This window comes from Callorhinus ursinus, unplaced genomic scaffold, assembly GCF_003265705.2.
Source record: "Callorhinus ursinus isolate GAN/ISIS: 27379988/994484 unplaced genomic scaffold, GSC_fseal_2.0 scaffold39, whole genome shotgun sequence".
Classification (NCBI taxonomy): Eukaryota; Metazoa; Chordata; class Mammalia; order Carnivora; family Otariidae; genus Callorhinus; species Callorhinus ursinus.
In genome coordinates, this window is record NW_027397101.1 from 18,106,641 (window position 1) to 18,131,101 (window position 24,461).

General features: G+C 36.7%; 1 protein-coding gene across 8 annotated transcripts in view; it reads left to right on the plus strand.

Annotated features, from left to right (window-relative positions):
• Nucleotides 1-24,461, plus strand: part of CCDC171 (coiled-coil domain containing 171) — a 316,432-nt gene that overhangs the window by 174,076 nt on the left and 117,895 nt on the right. For all 8 annotated transcript variants that reach the window (XM_073880818.1, XM_025887898.2, XM_073880822.1 and 5 more), the window contains one exon: nt 5,740-5,925. In XM_073880818.1, the coding sequence (XP_073736919.1) occupies nt 5,740-5,925 (186 nt within the window). The remainder of the gene's footprint in view (nt 1-5,739; nt 5,926-24,461) is intronic.

A 24,461-nucleotide genomic window follows, 5' to 3' on the forward strand; every position in this document is an offset into this window, starting at 1 on the left:
GCGCACGCAAACATATACATGCACATATATACACACATATATGATCTATATAGCTCCATATTTGTTTTAACTTTTGGCTGTTTGTTTTTTTTGAATAATTCAGAGTCCCATTAATAGGATTTCTTTTTCTTCAGAAAACTTCTCTTCTAAAATTCCCCAACAGTACTCCGTTATATATGTCAAAGTTGCTGAGAGACTAGATCTTAAATGTTCTCGCCACAAGAAGGAATGATAATTATGTCACATGATAGAGGTTTTAGCTAATATAATGGTGGTAATCATATTGTGATATATATATAGGTGTATCAAATCAACAGGTTGTTCCCCCTCAACTTAAACGATGTTCTATCTCAATTATATCTCAAAAAACCAGGAGTTATACCAGATGCTTAAAGGAATACTGATTCTCTGTCAGCAGAACTCATAGCCCTGTTAAAATGTATACTCTGGCTGAAAGTATAGAAAAAGAGGAAGTTATAGTTAGGATAGATTAACTGCTTTAGCAAACAAACCCCCAAATGTATACTAAAAAATTATAAAATATTTCTCCCAATTGAAGAACCTGATGTTTGCAATGGGAGGTGGGATGTCCTCTCTTTTCCTTTTATATTGAATATTTTGAGTAAACTAATTTCATTTGAAATCAAATTGCTTTTCCAAAGAAATGTTCAATCTAACTTCCATCGAACTCATGTATTATTTAAGAAAACAGAAGATAGCTGAGAAAAGAAAGCCTGGATACCAAATAACATTAAATCAAGATCAGAATGTGTAAATATGTGAAGCACAATAAAATGGAGATTTCCACATATTCTATTTGCCACCCCGGTTAGTTAGTAGCACTGCAGTTCTCAATGTGGATATAGGAATATGGAGTTACCCTGAAACTTCAGAATTGTATCCAACTGATGACAACTAATATCAATTTAAATACAAAATTTGTTTCCTAAATCTAGCAGCAAACTACTTTTAGTACCCCCTTCTTTGGGAAACCTAAGTTTTGCAAGTTCAACTTCAGTTTAAATGGCTAATTTGGAATCTGCAATTTTAACGTTTGTGGAAAGAGAGTGGCAGATAGCAGTTTAGTTACTAATCCTGTGATAATGTAAATTGCTAATGTTAATTATTATTTCAAGTAGCTATGTCTTGAAAGGGCCAAAAGTTCTTATAAATTAGTCAGGTCAAGTAATTGTGAATTACCCTTCTGATTGGAGATAAGTAATAGTTCTCTTATCAATGAATGTCTAAAGACACCAGTTTTTCCCTCATTTTCTTAGTTTTTTGTTCAGAGAAGGTAAAATTATAGAGCTGCCTCAAATTTTTTTATTATAAAAGTAATACATGATAGCCGTAAATAAAAATACAGAAAAGTGTAAAGAAGAAATTTAAATCACTCTAATCTTAACACCCATAACCAATTAATATTGAATTGTGGATGAGTTTTGTTCCCTACATTTGTGTGTGTAAATGTGCAGATATGTGCTCTTATGAACAGTTGGAGTTTAGGATGATTTTGCATATACAATTTGCAAAACACATACCAATATTAATATTTACTTATAGTACTAGAAGCATTTTCTTGTGTCACTTATTGTTAATTCCATCTTAGATAAATGAATACTGTTCTATCATGGATATATCAGAATTTATTTGACTATTTTCCTGTTAATAGATGTTTCATTTTTTTCCAATTTTCTTTTGCCATTAATCTTAAATCATAAAGAGCTGTTTATACTTTTAAAAGCCAGTTCCTTTGGAGTGTGTCTCTGCCTCCTTTTGATTTGCTTTTAATTGTGTATACTAACTAAATCTGGGATGTTGAGGTGGTCTGCCAAAATGGAAAGAAACAGCTCTTGATACAATTTGAGATTTAGAATATAGCCAACTTTTTGGGGCGCCTGGGTGGCTCAGTCGTTAAGCGTCTGCCTTCAGCTCAGGTCATGGTCCCAGGGTCCTGGGATCGAGCCCTGCATCGGGCTCCCTGCTCGGCGAGAAGCCTGCTTCTCCCTCTCCCACTCCCCCTGCTTGTGTTCCCTCTCTTGCTGTGTCTCTTTCGGTCAAATAAATAAATAAAATCTTTAATAAGAAAAAAGAATATAGCCAACTTTTTTTTTAAGGTGTAGATAATAGTGATTTTCCTGAAAATGGAAAGATTAGATATGTTGCTTTCTGAAATATGTATGAGGAATTCTAGGTATTCCTACAGTAGGATTTCCTAGTCCATAACTATTAGGAAAACAAGTTAACATCTTATCTTTGATTAGTTTGGAAGTAGTCAGGACTCAGTTTCTAGAACCCGGAGAGAAGGTTAGAGTTTGAAGAAAAGTTGCTGGAAGGTGACAGAATCCTCTTGTAAGAACTTTGGTTGAATAACTGGCTTGCAGCAAAAGCTAAGAATATGTTCCAGGAAATGTTTAGTGTGAATTACTTTCACTAATGTGTAGAATTAAAAATGGGATTAATTGAAGTAATAATTGAAGGAATGAGATATGTACTTTTTATACTTTGACATACAGTTGTAAGGTGTAATGTTATAAAGTGATGATTTCTAATATTTAATGACCATATTGACCATGTATCAGGCACCGACCCTAAACACTTCAAGGAATTGATTCATTTAGTCCTCTCATATCAGTAATTGTTCAAAATTATTATTTTGAACAATGGGACACAGAACAGCTAAGTAACTTTGCCCAGAGTCACAAAGTTAGTTAGTAAGTAGAATTGACAAGATTTGGACCTGAGTAGTCTGGTTCCAAAACTCATGCTTTTAACCACTTCACTACAGTGGTTAATGTCTATATCTAGCTGTGTTAATAAAGGATTGTTTTAAAAAACAATTAAACAGATTCTGTTAAAAACAGAACAGATGGAAAAGTGATGCTACTTTCCTCTAAAAAAATGGAGTGTGCTTGCAATCATCATCTTTCACTGATTTCAGGCAAAGCACAAAGGAGGAAAATAAAATCGCTTCTTTATAGTTGGTTTAAAATTGTAACATAAAGGGAAACATCCTGCCTGAGAAAGCTATTTAGTTTTTTTTTTAAGATTTTTTTTTAAAGATTTTATTTATTTATTTGACAGAGACAGAGACAGCGAGAGCAGGAACACAAGCAAGGGGAGTGGGAGAGGGAGAAGCAGGCTTCCCGCTGAGCAGGGAGTCCGATGCGGGGCTTGATCCCAGGACTCTGGGATCATGACCTGAGCCAAAGGCAGTCGCTTAACGACTGAGCCACCCAGGCGCCCTTTTTAAAAGATTTTATTTGTCAGAGAGAGAGAGAAAGAGCACAAGCAGGGGGAGCAGCAGGCAGAGGGAGAAGCAGGCTCCCTGCTGAACCAGGAGCCCTATGTGGGACTCAGTCCCACGGTCTTGGGATCATGACCTGAGCTGAAGGCAGATGCTTAACCTGCTGAGCCACCCAGGCATCCCACTATTCAGTATTTTTATTGCTTCTGAGCACTGTGTTCATCTGCTGACTGCTGTTCTTTAACAACCAACTCCCATGATTTTTTTTTTCCTTTATTGGTCCTTATAGCTGCTTTTCCACACCATCTCCTTTTTATTCTCTTTTGCTATACTTGTTTGATTCCGTTTACTTTCTGAAGAGTGAACAGCATTGAGCCAGTCTCTGGGAGGGGTAGATGGACAAGAGAGAGGCTAAAATTAGCTAAGTTTAGGGGAAGGAGAAATTTTGGAGGAGTGGAAAGAAGTCCTGGAAAATGATGGGGATCTTAAGAGGTCAAGTGACAGATGGTCTGATGGCGAGGAGTGATACTTGAAAGCAACATAACAAACAAAAGGTAGAAGAAGTACAAAAATATCTGTTCATAAGACTGAAAGGAGTGCTGTGGTGTCAGAGAATAGAGGGATGGTAAGAGGTTGAAATGAACAGGAGTGCCCAGAGGAGGCCGTTAAAGTTGATGTTCTCGAAGCGGAGGGTTTAGTTGTAATGGGACAATGTGGAGAGTAAGAGAGCTGTGAGGAGGGAGTACAAGATAAGTGTTCCTCCAAATTTAAACACTGTAAGAGTATCAGTGATACATCAGATACACCTATCCTAGATGACTCTCAGGAAATGAGGCAACTTTCCTGTGTGCTTGTGATCATTCCCTTTACCTTGTGTCAACTTAGGTAAATCATTCCCCATCTATTTTTATGCTGGAGTGTTGCTGTTGTTTATGCCATACTTTAAAATTTAATCAGTGTTGAGGAATGCATTATAGTACACCTTTGAAAGTAAAATAATAGTACAAGACAGTTGCTTCTGGGAGGCAGCAGGCAAGGTACCTGGTGCCAAAGTAAAACTGAGTTAAAACTATATTATGATACAGAAAGACCCATGTAATAAACTTATCCTCAAACTTAGTTTTAGTAAAAAAATTTTTCTCTGCATGAGATGCATGTTTGCTGTTGTTGGCTCACGAGGAAACTACAAGCACATTTGTCTCATGTGGCAGAAAACTCAGAGATAAAGTCCACATTCAACTGTACTAGTTTATATATTCCAGATGCCTCAAATCAATAGGATTTTTATTCTACTCTTCCCCCCACCCTAAATTAAAAAGAATTTTAAATCAATTTGCTTTCTATTTGTGGTTAATTATATTCACCTCAAAATCTTTTCAACAATGGGAAAGTTATCAGTCTTAAATAGACATATGTATTTAATATATATAGCATGGTTAAGTGACTTGTACAGTGCTTTTTAGTTTTCCATATATATTTCTCAGGTTACTTCCCTTTTGTGAAACATTCCCATTCTTTGTACTTCAAGATCAAGATGTCTCTTGTTGTTTGCTAATTAATTTTCATTTTCTTAATTGTTTTGAACAGGAGGTAATGCATGTGTGTCCTGCCCTGGATTCCCCAACTTTTAAGGGATGGCCCCTGGCTAGAACTGTCCAGACAGATGTAGTGCTCCATTCTCTAAAGCAGTCATGATATCGTAAAAACTCTGCTGTATACTCTGGTGCACAGTTTTATTTGTAGATGTTTATATAGGAATATTCTTTCATTCACCAAATATCTGCTGAGCGCTGGCAGCAGATATTGGTATATCTGCCAACCACTCTTCTGTGTGTTGGGTGAGCAAGTGGAATGAAGTCTGCCCAGTGGAGCTCCTATCCTTAGGACCATATATCCTTAGATATATGGTCAGTGGCAGGGTGTAGACAGGCAGTAAAAAAGTGGGTAATTACACGAAGTGAATTTAGATAATGATACTGACTATAAAGAAAACAAAGGAATATGGAATGGTAGTGTGAGTAGTCAGAGGAGTTGGGAAGGGATGATCTGGTAAGGATTCTTGAAGGAGGGATGTTTGACCAGGGAGACGTGAATAGTAATGCACGCCAAACACAGACTTTCGGGTAATCACTTAAAAGCACTGGAACTCGTTAAAGGCTTTAGTTCCTGCAATCTTATTCTTTATAAAAAGTGCTCATGTATGAAAATGTAATCTGAGCAATATGGATTTATTTGAACCTGAAATAAGTTCCCTAAGATTTTATTTGACTAAAAATGATCACTTCAGGAATATAGCTGTTCTACTTTAAAAACCAGAGTGATGTTTTTTTTATCTTGATTTATGAGGTTAAGAAAAGCAAGTTGTACTTTGTTGTGTATCAGACACTTAGAAATGTGTGTGTTATACTCTATGATAGCAAATCTAGTTCTGAAGATTAAGTGATATAACAACGCAGCTAGCTTATAACTGATTTTTTTAATCCTTTTTTCAGAAACTGATCACCCACGAGAAGTTTGAAAGTGCATGTGAAGAACTGAATAATGCATTACTTCGGGAACAACAGGCTCAGCTGCTGCTGAACGAACAGGCACAACAACTGCAGGAGTTGAATTATAGACTTGAACTGCATTCCAGTGAGGAAGCTGACAAAAACCAAACTCTAGGAGAAGCTGTTAAGGTAGGAAAGTGTCTCTTGCAGTAGTGGTTTATTTCCTTTAGGTGTGGATCTTCGAGGGAATCATTTATATCTCCTGGCTAGGGAATAGAACCCAAGATCTGAAATTTTATCCTGTAAAAGTTTATAAGGATGGAATGAACTTGGTTCTGGGACCTCAATTCCAAGCGTGCATTCACATGTATCAAAAATGTCAAAGTAGGTTTTACTTGGATAGTTGAAAACAAAGTAGGGGTATTTCCAGTAATTACTATTATTTCAAGTTTTTTTTTTTTTTTTTTTCATTTACCTTCCTTGTTTCTTCTTCTCTTTAGTTCTTTTCTTTTACTTGTTTATGCCCCCTGGACATCGAAACTCTACGTATCTTTTGGATTGTGAAAAGTTCTGGGTCTGGGTCTGTCTGATTCTTATATGAGTGTGTGCCTGGGGAGGAGGAGATTTGGTTAGGAAGAGTTGTTCTCCCTGTCATATATTTGTGGCAAAGCTACTTAGAAGGGAAAAGAGAAGTTACAATAAAATAGTTGCCATTTAGAAAATTTCATTAATGGATTTAGGACTATGGTATATTTGGAAAATGTTGAATATAAAGTTTAATAGTAAATTATACTGTATGTCTTCTTTGGAAAAATGTGTATTCATGTCTTCTGTCCACTTTTTAATTGGATCATTCATTTTTTGGGTGTTGAGTTTTATAAATTCTTTATCTATTTTGGATATTAACCCTTTATTGGATATGTCATTTGCAAATACCTTCTTCTATAGGTTGTTTTGTAGTTTTGTTGATTGTTTCCTCTGCTGTGCATAAGCATTTTATCCTGAAGTCCAAATAGTTTATTTTTGCTTTTGTTTCCCTTGCCTCAGGAGACGTATCTAGAAAGAAGTTGCTATGGCTAATGTTAAAGAGGTTACTGCCTGTGTTCTCTAAGATTTGTATGGTTTCAGGTCTCACATTTAGGTCTTGAATCCATTTTTTATTTTTGTGTTTGGTATATTCTGGTTTTTTTTAAAAAAAGATTTTATTTATTTATTTGACAGAGAGAGAGAGAGAGCACGAGCAGGGGGAGTGGCAGAGGGAGAGGGAGAAGCAGGCTCCCCACTGAGGAGGAATCCCGACGTGGGGCTTGATCCCAGGACCCTGGGATCATGACTTGAGCCGAAGGCAGATGCTTAACCGACTGAGCCACCCAGGTGCCCTACCCTCCCCCCATTGTTTTTTTTGATGAAACAGAGAGTTCAGTTGACTTGCTTGGGATCTTTTGGCCTATAAATATAGAAACTGGGATTTAGTGTTTTAGAAAAAATTAGAAATTAGTGAAATTTAAAAGAAGAAAATACAGATGAATTTAAAGAAGGAAATATAGATGACCTTAAAGAAAAAGAGTCGAACCATTTGAAATTGCTGTTTTTATAAGTCAAAATCAGACAAATGCCCGCAATTTTATATGGTTCAACTTAATATATATAGGTTTTCTTACATAAATGAGAACATACAAACTATTTTATATTACTTAATATATATTAATAATAGTTGTGGACATTCTTACTAACTGATACGATTCTGTGATATCAATGTTTTTTCTCCTTTTTTAACACAAGTAATAAATACTCATTATGTAAAAATAAGAAAATATAGATGAAGAAAAAGAAAAATTAAAAGAATCCCAAATCATATCATCAGATATATCTACAGTCAGAATTTTGTGGTATATTATTTCAGACCTTACATTTTGTAAATAATAGAAATATAACCAAATATAAGTTAATAAAAATACAATCCTACTGTTATATATAATTTTTAATTTACTTTCTAAAAACATCATGTCAACAATTTCTTTCCATGCTAATAAAGAGAGCAGTGTCATCATTTTTAATGGCTGATGGAATTATTTTGAATATGCATAGTTTATTAACCTAGTTTCTTATTGTAGGTTTAGTTTCATTTTAGCTTGTTTCCTTCCTTCCTTCCTTCCTTCCTTCCTTCCCTCCATGTAATTCTAAGATGCTCAACCCTGTGGCTAAATCTTTATATACATATCTGTGATTATTTTCTTAGCATAACTTCCTAGATGAGGAATTACTAGCTGAAAGGCCACATGAATTTTAAAGTGTAAATATTATAAATTGGCCTACAGCAAATTTTTATCAGTTAACGTCTTTCCTAAAATGTATGGCAGTTTCACTTTTTACCCAACCTGGCTGTTATTACTTAAAAAATTTTGCCAATTTGATCAATATGGCCTTGTCACTCTGATTTGTATTTCTTGGATTACTAGTCAAGTCGAACAGTTTTAGAAATATATTGCTCAACATTTTTATGCTTCATGTTCCATTAATAGATAATGCAATTAACTAGGCTTTGACAAAGCATATAACTGTGTCCTATTGGAGTCTTTTCTTTCTGTAATAGCTTGGAGTTTGTGTTTAGGTGTAGTACCTTCCAGCAGATGAAAAGCTGTTCATATTAATTTCTTTAAAATGCCAGTAGCTTAAATATTGTTGTCAGGAGTGGAGAATTGTTTAATTACTATCTCTTAATTAGAACTAGCAGGTGGTGATGTGGAAATGCTCTCTTGTGGGAGGCAGAAAAAAAACTGGCCTTGGAACAAGTATTTCCAAATTCAAATCCCCATTCTGTCACTTGGGCAAATAACTTAACCTTTCTCAGCCTCAGTTTCATCTTCTGCAAAATTAGGGATAATGAACATTACAGAATTTTTATGAGAATTAATTAAGATACTGGTTGAAAAGCAAGTATATACTTGATAAATATTCTTTTGTGTTTTTCAGTAATACTTAAATAAATAGTTTTTTATTTGTCCTGTGCATAACTTCTTTTAAAAAATAAAGTGTCTTGGGACGCCTGGGTGGCTCAGTCATTAAGCGTCTGCCTTCGGCTCAGGTCCTGATCCCAGGGTCCTGGGATCGAGTTCCGCATCGGGCTCCCTGCTCAGTGGAGAGTCTACTTCTCCCTCTGCCTGCCGTTCCCCCTGCTTATCTTCTTTTTAATAAATAAATAAAATCTTAAAAAAAATCGTATCCTCTTCTTTATAAAAACAGAATAAGATCATAGGTACAAGGTATGGAAAATACAGAAGAGAAAACAAGTTACTTATAACTTATCATCTGAAAACAACCAATTAACATTTTGGGGTTTTGTTTTTAGTCATATTTCTATATGTAATAGTTTTTTATAAATCATACTTTGGATGTGATGTTCAGAAAGGCCTTCCTTTACGTTACAACTAGATTTTGACGAAGATACTTCCTGTATACAGTAGTGCATCAAAGAGTAGAGGGATCTCCCAGGACAAAAATATTCTAACACCAAAAAACCCCAATAAGTGGAATCGGAGTTAGCACTGTGAACAGATGTGGGGCTTACTCTGCAGGCAAATATCAAAGCCAATGTTAGAAATAGGAGACAAAGCTTTGGGCTCCACCAGTAGATCAGGCCTTGAGCCTGAGTCTCCCACACTAAGAAGCTGCCTAATAACCTGAATGTGATAATCTCAGGTCAGTAGTGTCTGGGCAGAAGCTAATGTAAAATTTTCTCTGAAAGAAAGCCTGCCTAATTTAGTTCTTTCAGGAGCCCCCCACCAGACGAAGTTCAACAAAGAAACTGGCACATGGACAGGTATGTTAATCTTATATTCAGCCACATTGCTAAACTCGGCAATTTGAGTAATACTGGATCTGTACTTTCTAGGGTTTTCTACACAGAACGTTACGTTGTTTGTTCTATAGTGACAGTTTATTTTTCCTTTCCAAACCTTAACCTTTTGTTTTTTTTTCCTTCCTTACTGCACTGTCTAGGATTCAATGCTGAGTAGAAGTAGAGGCAGCAAGCATCCTTGACTTTCTCCTAACCTTGAAGAGAATCTTTCTTACATTTCTCCATTAAGAAGGAAGTTTGCTACAAGTTTTTAGTTGATAAATCCTTATTGGGTTAAAGGAGTTTTCTTCCTAGATTATGCATAAATAAAAAATCGTGAATGAATGTTGGATATGATCAGATACATTTTTATGTATCTATGGAGATAATTATATGATTCTTCTCTCTTATTCTGTTGGCATGTTGCATTATATCAGGGATTGGCAAACTGTGGCTCACAGCCTGGGTTTGTATGGCCCGTGAACGAAAAAGTGTTTTTAATGTTTAAAGGATCATAAAAAACAAGCAAACAGCCCAAAGAAGAACATGTGACAGGAACTTCATGTGACACAGAAAGCCTAAACTATTTCGTATCTAAAGTTGCTGACCCCTACATTACATTATTCACTATTTTAATGTTAAGCCAGCCTTGCATACCTGAAATCAACCCCGTATATTTGTGATGATTTTTAAAAATACATTTCTGTACTCCGTTTGTTAATTTTTCACTTTAAAATCGATGTTCTTAATCATATTGTTTTGTAATTTATCTCTGTCATACTGTTCTTGTCATTTTCTTGGTATCAAAATTTAGCTCATGTGGAAGGACTTCCCTTTTTACCCCAAACACATGGAGTGGAAACTCGATAAAATATCGCAAATGAATTGTGCGGTATATAGCTGAGCTTAAAACAAAGTGAGCAAAATACTTAGATACTAGAAATATAGAGGATATCCAAAACCAAATGGTGAGTCAGGTGAAGTCCAAAGAGCTCACGGTGGTGTGCACACCTAGCTGGGGGCTAGAGTTGGTAATCCTAACGTTAGGGAAATCCAGGCTTCCCTAGGGTTAGACTAGGAAAGAGCTACCTGTGTGAAGCTGGGAGTCCGCAAGGGCTGCCCTTCTAGGAAGTGGGGCGGAGACATTCCTGCCTACCTGCTACAGGGGAATTTGATATCTACTCTGGATATTGGGTAGGAAAAAAGTCACAAAAGAAACGAAGCCCAGGCTTGCACCACACGTGAGAGTAAGGCCTTGGTTTATGCTACCTTCAAGTCCAAGGGCTGCTCTGCTGAGAAATGACCTTCCGTATGGCCTGAGAAGCAGGACAGCCAATCATGTTAGTTCCGGTCTGAGTCCAAGTCTGAAGGCAAGAGAGGACTGATGTCTCAGCTTGAAAATAGGCAGAGAAAGCAAATGCTCCCTCTCTGAGACTTTTAAGGTCCAAAGGTACTTTAAAACATACTTTAAAATAAGGGTTTTTTAAATGTTAGAAGAAATAAGGTAGAATAGAAATTATAAGACATGAAATAAAGATGCCATTGAAATAAAAAATGCAGTGAACGGTTTGAACATTGGGTAGACATTAAAAAGATGTTAGTGAACTGGAAGATAGTGAGGAAATCACCCAGAATGCTCTGCAGAGACAAAGTGGTGGAGAATAGGAAGTTAATACCAAAGAAAAAGAGAATTATATATATATATATATGTATACACATATATATATATTAAAGATTTTATTTATTTGTCAGAGGGAAAGAGAGAGAACAAGCAGGGGGACTGGCAAGCAGAGGGAGAATCAGGCTCCATGCTGAGCAGGGAGCCTGATGTGGGACTTGATCCTAGGACCCTGGGATCATGACCTGAGCCGAAGGCAGATGTTTAATCGACTGAGCCACCCAGGCATCCTGAGAATGAGATATATTTAATAAAAGAATGAAAGTAGAATAAAAATGACTGAAAAATGTTTAATAAACTTTTAGAAGTAGAATCAGGGCAAAGCAATAATTTGAGCAAGAATGACTAAGAAGTTTTATAGATTTAAAGAAATACCCGTAACTTCTCAAATTGAAGGAACTCACTGAACTGTGAGCAAGATGAAAAAAAAAATGAATAAGCACCTAGAAACTTAGTAATGAAACTATAGAATAGCAGAGACAAAGAGAAAATCTTAAAATCTGTGGGCTTAGGAAAGATGGTCTTTCTGTTGCTGATCTTGAATTAATGGAACTAGTTTAATAGCTATAAAATTCTCTAAGATCTCAAGTTAGTGAAGAGAACATGCTTTGAAGGCAGGAACTGTATAGATCTAGCATACCTCTCTGATTGGGAGCTAGAGACAAATGGATATGGAAAATGTCATATGGAAAAAAGTGGAACTAGTCAAAGATTTATTATTTTTTCCCCACTTTCCCATTCCATACCTCAGATATTTCACATTGTTGGTCTATAATATCTTTAGTGCTACTGAACCTCTGAAGCAGTTTTGTTTTTTTTTAAAGATTTTATTTATTTATTTGAGAGAGAGAGTGAGAGAGAGAGATCATGAGCGGGGGGGGGAGGGGTACAGGGAGAAGCAGACTCCCCGCTGAGCGGAGAGCCCGATGCACAACTCGATCCCAGGACCCTGGAATCATGACTTGAACTGAAGGCAGACACTTAACCAACTGAGCCACCCAGGCGCCCCACCCCTGAAGCAGTTTTGTTAGGAAGCATTTCTTTATTTCATATGGAAAGCTACATATTCAAAGTATTTTATTTTTTTTCTTGACTTTATGTAAGCTTAGATTTAAATTTAGTCACATTTATACTAAGCATTTTATCCTTACTTATTTTTATTTCTAATGACATACACAAAAGAATGAGGGAGAGTCAACCTGCGAGGCAAAATACTTGCAGGAGCTAATACAGAAATTTGTACCTGAAAATGGGCTGCTGCTGTAACCAACACCTACAGTATGAGGCACTGGCTCAGAACAGATTAGAGGTATAGTTCTCTTATTCTAAGCTGTCATCTAGCTGGCTGCAAGGTCACACCATTAAGGTCAGTGCCTGCATGCACATTTGGGTATATGGAAACAGGCAAACCAGGAGGGAGGGTACCTCCAAGAAGGAGTCTTGGAGTATTTATTGGTACATGGCACTGACTGAAAGCGAACAGATTAAAAACCTGCCAACTTCTTGAGGCAATTGTGTTGCCTAAGAAACCACAAGTCTGGACTAAAATAGCCTTTTACTCTCTGAGCCTTAAACAAAAATCTTAAATGAACTATCTATCCCTCCCATTTTAATCAATGCGCAGAATTCCATTCTGTAAATATCATGGTTTATTTAGTTATTCATCTGCTGATGGCATTAGATCTGTGGCATTTTAAAAAAATATTATAGATTAGAGTAAGGAGAAACTGAATAACTATACTGAAATGACATTGCTAATATGAAGAGATTTTTTTTTTTTTTTACTTTTGCTCTCTCCCTAGTAAGTTTGACAGTAAGAATGACTAAATCATTAGGATTAGAATAAAGGTAGAGCTATAGTTATTCCTCATGTTTTTCCTGAGAAAAGTTAGGTATCTATTAAATTCTGATAACTTTTAATTATATTGGAAATATATTAGATTATTTATCATTTATAGAAAATTTAAACATATTTTTATGTTTATAGGATCATTTAATAAAGCCAGTAATCTTTCTGTTAAGTTAAAAAATCATCTCCTGATTTATCTTTCTTAAAAAATAAATTCTGTTCATCTAATTAATACACATCTTTGAGCCATTGCTGTGTGGAGAGTACAGTACTTGGCTTTGTGGAGAATATATTGAATTTTAAAAAAGAATACCTTTATCTTGATGCTTAGTGAGATTTTTGATATGACAATGGATGAGAGCTTCTGAAACTACTATAAAATCTTAAATTCTCTGAATTGTCACAGTTTTGGGATTCTGCAGACATTGGTTGAGAGAAAATGGCTTAGGAAAAAATAAGGATTTATTCACAGCAAGTCTCCCAAATAGTTCCTTTGTCTAATTTGGATCCAGCTCTTATTCAAGTGCCCTTTTCCATCATCAATTTTTAAAAAAGATTTATTTATTTATCTTAGAGAGATTGAGAGCCCGAGTGAGCACCAGGAGGGGTGGAGGGAGAGAGAGAGAGAGAGAAACTTTAGCAGACTCCTTGCTGAGCTCGGAGCCTAACCCCGAGATCACGACCTGAGCTGAAACCAAGAGTCGGTCGCTCAACCGACTGTACCACCTAGGGGCCCTGGATTTTTTGTCATCGTTACGTCACCTGCCTACTTCTATCTTGTCTACACTCCATCAAGTGGCAGCAGACTCACAGCGTCTCATAGACGCCTCTTCCCAGCTCCCTGGATCATTCCTTACCTTCTTGCAGCTACTCTGGTTTTTTCTTGTTTATGTCTCAATTTTAATAGAAAATTAACTCTGTGCTTTATTATTTTCCATTCTCAAACTTAATTATACTTAGTTTATGGATGGGAAAGAAGCAAGAAGAAAGAGTATTTTTTTTAAAAATTCAAATGGGATAATTTGCAGGGATATTTTGGAGTTGTAACAATTGTGGCAAAGGGTCACATTTTATGAATATTTACCTTTTCATTAAAAATGTACTAAGTTTTATACCATTAATAAAATTATTTGACATACTCTGGGGGTATAAAAGGTGACTTATTGCAATGAAGTTACTTATTTACGTAATTTTGAATAAATAGCCATATTTTCTTTGATAAACTTTTAAACAAAAGAGCCCTCAAGTTCATTTACCTTAAAAAATTTAAACATTTTTTAGTTGATAAACCCTGATTGTAATAATAATTAACATCTATCACATAACCCACTTTCATAAAGTAGGATTATTAACATCATTACTTAATTTGAAAGTCTTATCATTTTTCACTTTAATCCCATATATTTTTTATCTTCCTAATGACTTATACCATTGAGACCTATAGGGTAGTCAATTATATTTCAAGGTCAGAGAAAAAAGAATTAAGAAAACAACAGCTCTCAGAACATTTTTAAAAAATATTAATTTATCAGAGAAGATTCAAGCTAGAATCTAGAAGATCCATAAAAAGTTCTTATTCCTATTTTGTTAATCTGAACGACATAAAAATATATAATAAAATAAAATAAAACTTTTCTGTTTAAACTTATTATGACATAATTTACTTTTTTCAAAAATGTATGCTCTCATATATAATTTTAAAATGCCTTCTCCAGGTTTAAATGGAGAAGTGGCAGTTTGGAATTAGAGATGCCATGTTTCTTAATTGCATACTAACCTTTGGTTAGATCATATTTTATGAAGTATTCTTTTTTTTTTTTTTGGTAGGTCTTTTTTTATTGTTATGTTAATCACCATATATTACATAATTTGTTTTGGTGTAGTGTTCCATGATTCATTGTTTGTTCATAACACCCAGTGCTCCATGCAGAATGTGCCCTCCTCAATACCCATCACCAGGCTAACCCATCCCCCCACCCTCCTCCCCTCCAGAAACCTCAGTTTGTTGTTCAGAGTCCATCATCTCTCATGGTTCGTCTCCCCCTCTGACTTACTCCCCTTCATTCTTCCTCTCCTGCTATCTTCTTCTTTTTCTTTTTTCTTAAAATATGTTGCGTTATTTGTTTCAGAAGTACAGATCTGTGATTCAACAGTCTTACACAATTCACAGCGCTCACCATAGCAGATACCCTCCCCAATGTCTATCACCCAGCCACCCCATCCCTCCCACCCCCGACCACTCCAGCAACCCTCAGTTTGTTCCTGAGATTAAGAATTCCTCATATCAGTGCGGTCATATGATACGTGTCTTTCTCTGATTGACTTATTTCACTCAGCATCACACCCTCCAGTTCCAACCACGTCGTTGCAAACGGCAAGATCTCATTCCTTTTGATGGCTGCATAATATTCCATTGTGTATATATACCACATCTTCTTTATCCATTCATCTGTCGATGGACATCTTGGCTCTTTCCACAGTTTCGCTATTGTGGACATTGCTGCTATAAACATTGGGGTGCACGTACCCCTTCGGGTCCCTACATTTGTATCTTTGGGGTAAATACCCAGTAGTGCAATTACTGGATCGAATGGTAGCTCTAATTTCAACTGTTTGAGGAACCTCCATACTGTTTTCCAGAGTGGTTGCACCAGCTTGCATTCCCACCAACACTGTAGGAGGGTTCCCCTTTCTCCACATCCCCGCCAACATCTGTCGTTCCCTGACTTGTTAATTTTAGCCTGTTAGATCATATTTTAAATATTACTGAAATCTTACTGAAAGTATTTTGAATCATACAGTGCAACTTTGTATAAAATTTTTTACAAACATTACCTAGTTTGTTTTTCTGATTAAACATGATCAAAGTAAGAAAAACTTTACAAACATAGAAGAAACGATAGTGTGGGGCGCCTGGGTGGCTCAGTCATTAAGCGTCTGCCTTCAGCTCAGGTCATGATCCCAGGGTCCTGGGATCGAGCCCTGCATCGGGTTCCTGCTTGGCGGGAAGCCTGCTTCTCCCTCTCCCACTCCTCTGCTTGTGTTCCCTCTCTCGCTGTGTCTCTCTCTGTCAAATAAAGAAAGAAAATCTAAAAAAAAAAAAAAAGTGTATGCAAACCCCTTATCACACATATGTAACCATTATTAGTATTTTGGCAAATAAAACTGGAAGTATGCTAGGTATAGTTTCGCATCCTGTTTTTTAGGTAGAGTGGCATTATTTTTACATTTACATTCACACCACTCTGGCATCTATTAGAATTTAGACCATAGGTAGGCAAAAGTAGAAGCAGTCATCAGTTACAGGTTAACAGTATGATCTAGACCAGAGATAATGGTGGCTTGGAACAGGGTGCTCAGTGTAAAGAATGATGAGATTCTGGATATATTTGCATTTTGATGGTAATATGTGCAGAATTTCTGGTGGGTTAGATGTGAAGTGTGAAAGAGATGAGTCAAGGATGATTCTCAGTGACCGGGTGAATGGGATTGACAATAAATATCAATGTTAAAATTATTTAAGAAGCTTATCTTAATAAGCCATATACTATTCCATCTTAAATATATTTAACTATTTTCTTGTTATTCGATATCCAGAGCATGTCCGTTTTTCACTATTAAAATTAAAATGAGCACCTTATAATTAAGTCTTCGACTACATAGCTGCTTATATTCTCAGGATAGAGCTCAAGAAGCAGGGTTTATTGGGTCAAAGATATAGATATTTTAAGTTGGTGTGTGTGTGTATGTGTGTGTAAGGCTATGAATATTTTTTCAGATCTGTGTTTATATCTGGTGTATATATCTGAAAAGGTATATAAGAGCACCTGCTTGGGGTGCTGGGTGGCTCAACTGGTTGAGCGTGGGACTCTTCATTTTGGCTCAGGTCATGATCTCAGGGTCGTGAGATCAAACCCTGCGCTGGGCTCTGAGCTCAGCGTGGAGTCTGCTTGAGATTCTCTCTCTCCTACTCCCTGTGCCCCTCCCCTCCCTCAAATAAATAAATTAATTAATTAAAAAAAAAAAGAGCACATGCCTGACCCCATTCTCACCAGCATTAGATATCATTAAGTATTGCCATTAAAACACAAATCAAAGCCAAGAACATTTGCCCGTGTGGCAGATAAGTAAACCTGTTTGTTTTGGGTTTTGTACTGAGCATAAAATGAACAATGAATTTCCCCCACATAGGTGTTTTTTTGTTCAAATAATTTTATGTAAAGTTAATTTGTTATTTGTAGTGTAGTTTTATTTTTTATTTATTTATTTTTTTGGAGGGGGAGGGACAGAACAAGAGGGAGAGAGAAAATCTTAAGCAGGCTCCACACTCAGCACAGGCCGACACAGGGCTCCATCCCACAACCCTGAGATCATGACCTGATCAGAAACCAAGAGTCAGATGCTTAACTGACTGAGCCACCTGGGTGCCCTTGTAGTTTAGTTTTAGAAAAGAGGGAGAACAAACACTTCTGAGTATATACTTTGGTTAGACACATTGGTAAGGTACTTCATAATATTTTATTTTACAGTTGTGACATTTTAAGAGATAAGTATTATTGCTTACATTGTGTAGATGAAGAAACAAAAATAATTGGAAAAAGCTTGACAATATATATGACGTGAGGCTGCTTTATATAAAAGCCAGATGTGTTTGTTAATATTGCTTAAAAGGTTTTTCTTTAGATCCTTAATACTTTAAAGAGTGTTATTGTTGAAAAATTTTAATATTAATTTATCACGGCAGGAAAATTGCATATTTTTATATTTAAGAAAAATAAAATGTTTCACACCTTTTTATTTTTAAAGATTTTATTTATTTATTTGAAAGAGAGAGAGACAGAGAGTGAGCAGGGGGGAGGAGGCAGGGGAGAGGGAGAAGCAGAGTCCCCACTGAGCAGGGAGCTGGTTGAGGGGTTTGATCCCAGGACCCTGAGATCGTCACCTGAGCTGAAGGCAGACGCTTAACTGACTGAGCCACCTAGGCGCCCCGCTTCACACCTTTTTATAAAAGAAAAGTTGATAAATGCCATATATTTTTTTTGGTGTATTATAAGAATATTTTCATGACAGAATAAAAAACTATTTGCCTTTAAACAAATTCATTCCTAGGGTCAGTTTTAGAAGATATTATTGCTTCTAGACTTGAAAGTATGCATATTTCTATTATCTATCATATATTGCCTGCTTAAAGAAAATTCAATAGCAATGAATCTGATTTTCCTCTATCAAGCCACTTAATCATATTCTGAATTAGTCAGGCTACACGGTAGAGAAAAATTTCTTTTGAACTTTAAAAAAAGGAATTGTACAGTTTATTACCAAAATTTCCATTTTATTAAAAAATGACATTGTGGTTTTAATCATATTCATATGTATATATATAGATATAATATACACACAGTTTATGTATATACATACGCAGACTATACCATTATATACTCTATATCAATAAATTACATAGATTTCATTTATATGTTTATATACAATATATAATGCAATTTATATATAAGAATTTTATATATAATTATTTCTATTGATATATTGTATATGTGAGTATACACACTATACATGTATATATATCTGAGTGTGTAGATACATGTTGGAATGTACACTGTTAAAAACCTATTTTATGACATGTTTTGGGTGTGGTCTTTGTCATTTGCCTGTTCAGTCTTCTATTGGCTCCTTGCCCTTAGGTCACTTCCAACAGTTAGTGGTATGCTGCCCCCAGGTGGTAGCAAGTGTTTTGATTTACATGATCTTATGGTCTGGATTGACAAAACCTGTGCTTTCGCTAAGACCTAGATTAGAATTGTGAATTTCACAGGATTTTCTTCTTTTGTAATTAATAAAAATCTTTATTAAAATAGCTGAACATAGCAAAGTTCATGCAGGAAACTGATTTCTCTCCTGTAAGCTCTTAAGAAACAAATATTTGTGTATAATTTGGTAGCTCTCTTACTAATCCTTTACTCTTGTCTTATCTCTAGACTCATCATTGTACTTTGTTTAGAATGGTCCCTTATAATTTGCTTGGACAGCCTCTGGTGGTCCAATCATTGCCTGAATTCCAACATGGCTCATAGTATTATTAGAAGATAGTCATTATCTACACGGCTTGAGACTTCAGGCCAGTCTGCTGTTAAAATGTTTCCTTTCCTCTTGGGTTCTCAGACTTGGATGGCAGTAATCCACTTACTATGCTTAGGGAAGTAATAATAATTAAAGAGACGGAAGGAGTTTACTTTTCTCCTGCTCTAACTCTCCCATCTCCCCTCTCGTGGTATGCAGGCAGAACATAAAGAGAATCACCCCAGCTTTTCTTCTCCATCTATCTATAGCTAAGTCTCAGATGACAGTACTTTTCCAGTTCACCCTATTAGAAATAGAACCTATTGATTTGTTTTTGTTTGCTACAGACTCCTGCCTTAAAAATACAAAGCACGTAATTGATAACTGAAAACACAGACAAGGAGTAAGTGAGACCAGGCAATGGGTAGATCAGTCATCCTAGCGTTAGTTCAGAGAATGTTCCTTTGATGATGTAGGCAGAGTGGGAATGTGGCTGTCACACCTGGGGAAACTCTTGAGGACCTTGAACATCATACCAACGATATCACCACCGTGGACCAGAAATTGTGTATACACTTCTGTAATCCTCACCATTACCTGGAAAGATACATATAATAATACACAAATATAAATATATAATGAATTAAGGATCAGTTCTTAATACATTTGCCCAGAATCATGTGTTTGTGGGTTGTGGAGTCAGCATTTCAATTTAGGAGCTGCCCAACTTCACAGCCCGTCCTATTTCCAATATAGCATTTTCTTTTAGAATCTGGGGCGTTTTATTTCCTCTGATGGATTTTTTAGAAAAGCAGATTGGTTAAAATGTCTAGAAATGGAAATCAGAATAATTCTAGAAATGTCTTCATCTGCAGCTGTTTAGCTTTCAAAAGCTTATCTTCATGTGAATGTAATTTAGCCTACTTCAAGTTCAGCTCAGTCTTGGCGGCAGGAGAGTACCAAAATGAGGCAGATGCTAAGCCTCGGGAGGATTAACGTTCTTACTTTGTGGAATAATACTTGATAGATACTTCAAAATTCAACCTCATTTTCTCCTGCTTTCCCCCACCCCGCCTTCTCTCTTTCTGGAACAGCTATCAGCCTGTCAGAAGTCGAATATCCTGGTTTGATCCTCTATGGTTCTTACATTTTCTCTTATATTTTCTTTTTGTTTTTGATTCTGGTCAAGTTATAAGTTTAATTTTTCTGTTTAGATATTTTATATTGGTACTCATTTTTGTATCTTAAGTTATAGTTTTTTTGTTGTGTGTTTAATAGACAATAAACAATTATTTAAGTTCTCTTTCTTCTGAGGTCTTTATGTATCTTTCCTGTTTGTTTCTGTTGCCCCCTTTCTTTCATTTGGGGGGGGTCTTGTCAAAGACTATATTTTACAGAAATAGCCACAGTAATATTTCTGGTCCCTCAAATGCTTTCAGAATTTTGCCAGCCCAGTATTAAAAGGTCGAGTCTGTTTCCCTCTCCTTGAAGTTGGGTGGGCCTTCGTGACTACCCCTGTGAATAGAATAAGGAAGAAGTGATTCTGCCTGACTTTTAGCACTAGGTCATAGAAGGCAACCTGGCTTCTGCCTGTTCATTCTCTTCTCTTGCTCTCGGCTTCTCTTGAGTCTCTGTCAGTGTTCTCTTTTGGGAATCCAGCCATCATTCTCTGGAGGCCCAGGCCACGTGGTGACCTACGTATGGCCGTTTTCAGCTATCGGCCTCGGCGAAGGCCTCATGCAACAAGCCAGCATCCATCCACTGCCAGACACGTGTGAATGAGCCTTCAGATGATTTCACACTCTGGCCTGCTGCTGAGGCTCCAGTTATCAAGGAGCAGAGACTCGCAGTCCCTGCCATGCCCTGTCTTACTACCCGGCCCCCAGAATCCACGAGCCTAATAAGTGGTGGTTTCACACCTTTTGGAGGGGTTTGTTCCACAGCCCTAGTAACTGGAACCAAGGCTTTCCTCAAATTCATGGTAGGATTTGTCTGGTCATTCACATTTAAAAATGAAGAAAAAGGGAAGACTTGGTGACTGGTTTGCTTTCCTTTTGGAGCAAAGGGCTGTGAGCCGGCTGTTGGGCTGTGTGACCCCCAGATGAATAATGCTGGTCTTTGTTCTGTGGCACTGATGCTGCCTGTTTCTTCCCGAGAGAACTCACCCAATTCTTGTTTGGCTTTAGTTTGCTTTATGGAATAAATGTCTTTTTTTTTTTCTTTTTTGCTTGTAAGCAAATGTCCGTTTACAATGGGTTCTACATGGTTGGGGAGGAGCATGTGGGTGTGGTTGGTCATTCTGAGTATAGTCTTCCCATGCATTTCTGTCTTCTGCACTTTAACTTGCTGCTGCCCTACATTGTGCCTTATGTTTTCATGTCTTAAGCATCTGCCACGTGGTAGAGTACCACTCCTCTTCTCTGTACAAGTCTTCCCCACGTCCTTGAGGCCGAAGGCTGGAGCCTCCTCTGCTGTGTTTCATCTGAAGTCTTTCTTCTGTTAATCATCCCTCTCCCTATATTTTTGTTGTTGTTTGTTGATACTTTTTCCTAAAATGGAGTTTTGATAGGGGAAAGGAGTCATCTTGAATTGGACTTTGGTCCTCCTTGAATCGGTTGTCTGACCATGTTTTTATAAAAATCTTTCATTTCATTCAAATTTGAGAATGTGCTTCATACACACCTAGGACTATGCCATATTGTTCCTCATGATGATTAAAAAATTTACATGTATCTGATATTATCAGCTCCTTCTTATTCCTGATTTTGTGTATATGTGTCTTTAATCTCATTAAGATTATTGGGTGAGAGTGCCCTAAGTTTTGTTCCTTTTAGATTGAATAGTCCACTTGGGTTCAAAAAATCTTGTGATTCTTGGACCTCTAGTTTGTTGTAGCTGAATAAGCATCTGTGCTTCTAAGCTATCCTTTGTGCCTGAGTAGGTAATGTGAGAATTCTCCATACCTGACCTGCTTTCCGGTAGGCCAGAATGAGGTAAAAGGATTAATCTTGTTATCACTTATAACTCATTTAAAAAAAAATCTGAGGTGAGGACCTTTCTTTCTTAGAAGTCTTCAATAGTAGGGTTTCATAAGAGGGTAAAGGTAGAGGCTATAGGAATGGTGAAGAATAAAAGATGAATTAATATTCTACTGTGTAAGATTAATAGTATTCCTAACATAAAGAGATTAGGGTGGGGAATACGAGAAAGATTAGGACTTCAATTTTTGGCTTTAATGAATTTGAGAGGATCATACGTTTGAGTGAGGAAATGGATAGTTGTCTGTTGTAGTAAAGTGTCGTCAAAGATGTAAGGAATAGATGAAATATCTCGAAGATGTGAGAGGGCAAATGTAGGAAAGATCTAAATTTGGAAGACAGTAAGAAAAAGAGGAGGTAGAGAAAAGCAGGACCTAGAAAAGTCCTATGTGAAGAATTTCACTGGAAGTATGTTTAATGACGTCAAATGCCCAGAAATATTACATAGTAACTTTGAATCTATGCTGAACACTTTAAGATATCTCTGCACATGCTTAGATTTATATGTAGAAACTCTGTAAGAGAAGATAGTTTTCAAAGGAGATATTTATTCAACAAAGAGTGAATGTTCCTGTTTCCATGGAGACTGAAGTTCATGGGAGAGAACAGACCTGTGTACACTTAGGTGTAATACAGAATGGAGAGGGCCATCACAGGGGTAGAGGGTGCTGCAGAAGTCTGAATGATATTTGTAGAAACTGTGGGTCATCAGAGTTGTTAAGTTTTACATTAAAACTATTTTTTTCTGTAACATTATTTTGCTCCTTTCTAAAAACAGAAAAAACAGAAAATTTTCTAATTTCAGAAAATTAGCTGCTGTTAATAAGTCAGAGAAAGACAAATACCATATGATTTCACTCATATGTGGGATTTAAGAAACAAAACAAATGAGCAAACGGGAAAAAGAAGAGAGAAAGACAAACCAAGAAACAGACTCTTTTTTTTTAAAGATTTTATTTTTTTATTTATTTGATAGAGAGTGAGAAACAGCATGAGGGGGGAGAAGGTCAGAGGGAGAAGCAGGCTCCCTGCTGAGCGGGAGCCCAATGTGGGACTCAATCCCAGGACTCCAGGATCATGACCCAAGCCAAAGGCACTTAACCAGCTGAGCCACCCAGGCGCCCCAAGAAACAGCCTCTTAACTCTAGAGAACAAAAGGATGGTGACCAGAGGGGGGTGGGTGAGGGGGATGGGTGAAATAGGTGATGGGGATTAAGGAGCGCACTTACGATGAGCACCGGGTCTTGTACAGAACTGTTTAATCACTATATTGTACAAACTAATACAACACTGTATGTTAACTATTACTGGAATTAAAAAACAGTAAAATTGAAAAAAACTCTCAAAAAATTAGCTTCCATTGATTTGCAAAAATAATCACAAAGGTGTGTGTACTTTGAGTTGACCAGTGAGCCTCCTCCTTGCCTGGCATACAGAAGAGGCTGGGCACTGGCCGTTGGTGTGTTGAGTCCTGCTTGTGCTTGGAGAATGGTGGAGCCAGAGGTCAGATTTCACACAGCAAAGAATAGCAAGCATTCAGTTTATTGAGTGATAACTGTATCTGGTTCCGCTGGATATCAGAAATACATTGCCACCTTGAATCCTCTCAACAACCTATGATCTAGGCAGCATAATTTCCCTTTTTTTCCAGATTAGGAAAATAAGACTCAGGAATGTTAGTCATTTGACCATTTCCTCAGCTAATAAATATTAAAGTAGGACTCTGTATGCAGATCTGTGGTTCTAACATTCCTACTCTTTTATTATGTTTGGTATGTGGATGGGGAATGAATGTAGTAGATGAAGAAAGATTTGGCTTTGGGGAAGCACCAAAGGGCAAAACGAAAAGATGGTACTTGATAACCCGAAGGAAGTTTAAAGAAATTAGGACCATCCAGTTATGTCTGAATGGAAAGCCGTGATTCTGAACATGCATCAAGATGAGAGAGAATGAGAAGAAAGGGAGAGATGAAAGATGTGAAGATGGGAGATTGGATACACAGAGCACAGGAATGTTAGTGACTAATTTTAAGGTCTAAAGCATCTAAAATTTCGGTTGCTATAAATCTGCTTACCGTGTCTTCTCTCTTACTGAAAAGACTCTGCAAAACTTGCTATGCAAGAGATTTATGTTAGATATGTTAAAACTATGTGTAAACTGTGTGTAAGAACTATGTTAGAACTGTATGTAAAAACTGTGTGTCCTAACGGTAGCAGATTTGAAAGCACCTTGCTACTGACTGAGATTGG